Raw genomic sequence first — 5,000 nt, 5'->3', positions numbered from 1 at the left:
CTATATTTCATTGGCTGTATAGTGTCGTACTTCCTATTGTTTTCTGTGCTAAATCCATCGCTATCTTTGTTCGGTCTATTGTTCCTTTGGCTAATCCTGAAGCCCGTTCAATGAGGTGCGACACGACCCAAAATTTGTTGGGACAAACAAAGAGTATTATGGTATTTTGCGAAGTGATCTATTGAACCAACAGCAAGAGTGGGTGTGGCCTCGCGTGTTTTCGCGTTACGTCACGCAAGATTAAGTGTGGTGTACCCCAAGTATCTTGTGTTTGGCTTAGATTTATATGACAGGGTTCGCCGTCGTTGAAATTAGTTTTCCAGTATTTCCTGTAAAAGGAAAAAACTATTTATCTTGACAAAGGTATAGATAGAAAGTTAAGGTTGCATACCATACTAGCATACCCAGAAGATAAAATGAGATGGACTCGAACTGTTAGGAGGAAACCGGGTGACGAAAGACGGATGAAGCCACTGCCTTTTTCCTCAACTTTCACTTACTATAGTTTATGATAGTCTAATATATAGTTTTAAGGAGGCTCAACCATTCGTGAAAATAAAGGTGGGCCGGAAAAAAAAAGATAAATTTACAGCTGGAATCTAAAATATGTTTCCATGGAGAAGGTGGCAAAAAGAGTACTGAGCTTACTTCGTATGGTAATATTTGGGACAAAGTTAAAAAAACAGCCAGAGGTGATTCCTCCTGGACCTTACAGTAATGAGTTTTTGTTCCAGGGCAACGCCGTCACCGGTAGCCTCACTTCCATTCAAAGGCCAGGTTGTTCATCCAAAACAATAGATGGTCTTCACTCACGTGACTTGACGGCCATATTGGTGTACAAAACAAAACAAAATGTATGTATGGAATATGCATAAAAATAGAGTTTGGTTACCAAAGGAGAGAACGTATATTGTTCTTTTACACCAACATGAACGATGTGACGTCACGTGAAAACGATCTATTGTGATCAATAGGGACCTTTAGATCGGAGGACGAGGACGACTACGAGTTCGAGTTTTCTGTTCTGAGCATGCGCACTTCGAAAAATGTCGGCCTCCAAAACGTTATGCGCATGCTCAGTACGGAAAACTCGTACTCGTAGTCGTCCTCGTCCTCCGAACTTAAGTCCCCTAATATCAGTATGAGAATGGCTGAGTACGAACCCTTCACTTGGATTAAGACCTAAAATATGACCTTTTTTTGTAAGACTTTCGCTAGTCGCCTTCATTTTTTTGTCATTGCAACATTCTCGTTCTTTGGACAGATTGTTGGCCTCCAGTATGTCTGACGCTGAATCTGGGATTCATACTGACAGTAACTCCACAAACCATTCAAGACGGAGTGCCGAGCGAGAGCCGCTACTCCAAAGTGAATGAAAAACTCATTCGAAATGCATCGAAGACAGTAGATATTAAAGACTGCAAGGCAGACACCTTGCGGTAGTTAGTGATTCTTATTTAGGGTAGAAAGATTTCTGTCGTTGAGCCAATCAAAAGCCAGTAACAAGAACCAATCAGATCTCAAGGTAGAGAAACGTAGCTTGCGTTTCAAACATGAGAAAAGAGGCTTGAAATAAGCCATGATTGATTTCGGTTCCGGTCACTTGATTGGCTGAAAAACTACGGAGTTTTGGTGTGCTTCTATTAGTCCTCGTCTTCGTTATTTGCTTAATAAAATAACTTATCGTTTAATTTATTAATTATTACAATTTAGTAATTCTAGCTGTTTAAAGTTGTCCTTATTGACTTAAGTTATCGACAACTTTTTAAGTATGTGTTTGTTTACTTCTTTTTATGGTTATTGTGTTATTGATATGAATCGTGGCAATGCGATTTTTTGCAACAAAAATGTAATTATGAATTGTATATAGGGTTATGTAGGAAATCAAATTGGTCAATTCAAGATATTTTAAAATCTGTACCTATGAGTATTATTTTTATTATGGCTGGTTGAGCTTGAGTGTTCAGACATCAAATTATTTTTTATTATTAAAGCGTCGTACGTTCAGGCTCAAGAGATATCATTACAGTTGCCAAAAACACATTTGGTTGAGATTGGATAACGAATTCAAAATTCTTTAATATATTTTAAAGAAGCTGTGTGAAAATTAACGAAGAGAGATGTGAAAAGTAGGTGATGTGGCTTTTTTCAGTGTATAGTGACTGGGTTTGTTATCGGGAAATCAGCCATAAGGTGGAACATGGGAATGTAGATATTAGGCTAAACCATAGTTAATAGAGGGGACTGGTTGTGAAGCTCGGCAAACATCAGAGGAGCAAACAAAGATGCCAAGATTCAGGTTGGAAAGTCCACGACCGTGCACAAGCTCACTATGCATGAATTAGGTAACCAACACGTTTCTGTTGGTTAGTTCCTCAGTACGGAGTAAACAACTATTGTGTTTGTGCACGGTCAAAGCCAAAAAAGAGAACAAAAACCTACAACAAAGAAATTTCTCGGGTTTCATAACCATCCCCCTCTATTAACTATGGCCAAACAGTGGAGAATTCTTGACACAAAAAAGTAATTTTGTAAAACAACGAAAGAATGTGTTGAATTTTATTTAGCAAATGTCACTCTTTCCTTCTCAAACATGGCATTTTTGAGGATGTTGATGACTTCTTCGCTTTCTATCTGTAAATCTACTGGTCTGTTATCTTTTATATCCCGGATACTGAGATCTGCATTGGCTTTAATCAAAAGTTTCGTAAATTCCTTGTCATTCCGGTGTACACACATATGTAACGCGGTCTCTTGGCCTTCGTCTGAAAAAAAAAGAAGACCAAATCATGGTTAATGAGCGCACCCCGATCATGAAGCCTTGGGACATAAGTCGTTTTAAAGAAACCTCCACTTTTGAATCAATTGAACGGTTAACTGCTGTAAGTACTGGCTTAATTCAAACTTCAGCAGTTTGGAATAAACGAATTTTACCACAAGCCCGATTGTCTCCATTGTTTTAGGAATAAACAAGATGATGAGGAAAGATTTGGTATTTAGATTAAAATTTATTAATGTGGGCGTGACTAGTGTGCGAAGGAAGCGTTCGCAACGAACGAAAAGCGAATCAACTATTAGAGGGTAATGTGAAGTGCTGTGTTAAACCCATGTAAAACATGTGAGCGTTAGCCCTACTAATGGAATTGAAATTGCTGTCAAATTGACATCTTAAATTCCCACGACCTGCTCCCTTATGACCTTTTAGCTCAGTCGGTAGAGCAGCGGTGATCTACCCCGAAGGCCGTGGGGTTCAATTCCCATCCTGGTCAGGGTTTTTCTCTGTCCTTGTGTGCGCCCAATTCCATTATTAGGGCTAACGCTCAGATGGTTTACATGGGTACAAGCAATTCACATTACCCTCTAATAGTTATTTCTGTTCAAATATAAGTGCTACACGGCCAACATTTGCAAAAACGTAACCCTTCCTTGAAAAGCGGATTTGATTTTTTAGGCTTCGTTTTAGCCCTAAAATAAATTAGTTTGTCATGGAGATTTCTTAGCTCTCTTTTTCTTAACGGTCAAGAAATTAATTCGCTCTTTGCTCTCTGGAAGGGTTTTTGTCGCATGCTGTGTTTTGAAAGAAGCATTAGCTTCAACGTGGTCGGAGATCATAATCAGAAAGCGTTTAAGGACGGTGCCTACTATTGTTATTGCGCATACGTTCTGCGCATCTCCAGGCACTCGGATTTCCTATCGCCGATGCTTACCAATACAGGGATATTTTGCGCGGTTTAAAACTATCCGGAGAAAGTAGATCAAGTACTCTTGGTATTCAAAAAGAAAATTGAGGGTAACCGTGCATTTTTCAGAGATAATTGAGCTTCAATTTGAGAAAGAACGCCATACATTGCTTTGTATTTTAAATCTTGCTACAAATATTATTCATGAATTATCTTTGAAAAATGCGTGGTTACCCCCAATTTTCTTTTTGGATTTCAATAACACTTGTTAAGAGCTACATTTCCTGCATAATCACACACCGGGGCAAAAATATCTTTAATTAGTTGCCTGAGGCACCGTCCTTAACTCCTGCATTATTTTGTTCTTTATCGATCAAGCTATTTTGAGACGGTATTTGAAATAATTTTTCCAATAACCGAACAGTTTCGGTCGGCGTGATTAGGTATTCCTGGTCTTAAAGGGACCTCCTTAGGCTGAACAAATAAATTTTCAGAATCGCTTATTTTTGCTTTCAAATTTCTCGCGCGCCGCCTTCTTGAATACCTATGACGTATCATGTCACAAGTATTCAAGATGGTGACGCCTTGGAAATTTTAAAGTAAGCATAAGTCATTCAAAAATTATTTTTTTTAATGGTGTGAACACTTTTGGAAAAACGTTTTGTACAAATCTGATTGCAAACATTTCCTCCGGTTTCAAATTCTAACTTAGTAGTAATAGAGGCTACCTTTAAAGGTTCTCGACTTCGGATACCGGTATCGGGTTTCTAGCTTTCTGATTGGTTCACTCAATCTCTGTTATCGCCTCATATAACGTATGACCTAATATGGAAACTGACTGCGTCAAGTGTTGCCAAACTGGAAACTGATTGGCTTAAATTTCCAAGTGTCCGCATGAAAGTTAATAAAACAAGAATTCCGTTCGCGCTTGTTGGATTTGAGACTGGTTTGAGCCAACGAGTTCACAATTTTATATCCAACGCGCCGCGCTCATGGAATGATTAGGCAAGACGACGGCTACGGCAACGACAACGCCACAAAGCAAGAATATCATTGACTAAAAAAGGAAAAATAATCGTGCAGCACGAATTTCCGTGCATTTTTTACCGTACTCCACAAAACAAAAACGTGAAATCACCAAATTTTAGGTTTTGACGACAACGTGAGCGTGTAAGGGCCTGGCCAAACGGGAAATGTTTGGCGTTTAAACAACATCAAACATTGTTATATAGCTGAGTCTTTTCCGCCATCAGCGCGCGCTCTCATTGGTTAGTTCGTGGTCACTTAACATCTAACAATAAAACTGTTTCCCGCCAAAAG

General features: G+C 39.0%; 2 protein-coding genes across 4 annotated transcripts in view; one reads left to right on the top strand and one right to left on the bottom strand.

Annotated features, from left to right (window-relative positions):
* The window catches only part of LOC138028433 (glucose-6-phosphate exchanger SLC37A2-like), a 36,303-nt gene extending 33,366 nt beyond the window's left edge, over positions 1-2,937 (top strand). For all 3 annotated transcript variants that reach the window (XM_068875973.1, XM_068875974.1, XM_068875971.1), the window contains one exon: positions 1,265-2,937. In XM_068875973.1, the coding sequence (XP_068732074.1) occupies positions 1,265-1,376 (112 nt within the window). In that variant the 3' untranslated portion in view covers positions 1,377-2,937. The remainder of the gene's footprint in view (positions 1-1,264) is intronic.
* Positions 2,560-5,000, bottom strand: part of LOC138030829 (serine/threonine-protein phosphatase 6 regulatory ankyrin repeat subunit A-like) — a 9,472-nt gene continuing 7,031 nt past the window's right edge. The window contains exon 4 of the mRNA XM_068878696.1: positions 2,560-2,765. Coding sequence (XP_068734797.1) covers positions 2,560-2,765 — 206 coding nt within the window. The remainder of the gene's footprint in view (positions 2,766-5,000) is intronic.

Source organism: Montipora capricornis, chromosome 13, assembly GCF_036669925.1.
Source record: "Montipora capricornis isolate CH-2021 chromosome 13, ASM3666992v2, whole genome shotgun sequence".
Taxonomy (NCBI): Eukaryota; Metazoa; Cnidaria; class Anthozoa; order Scleractinia; family Acroporidae; genus Montipora; species Montipora capricornis.
The sequence above is the reverse complement of the archived record's forward strand: the minus strand, read 5'-3'. Positions and strand labels throughout refer to the sequence as shown.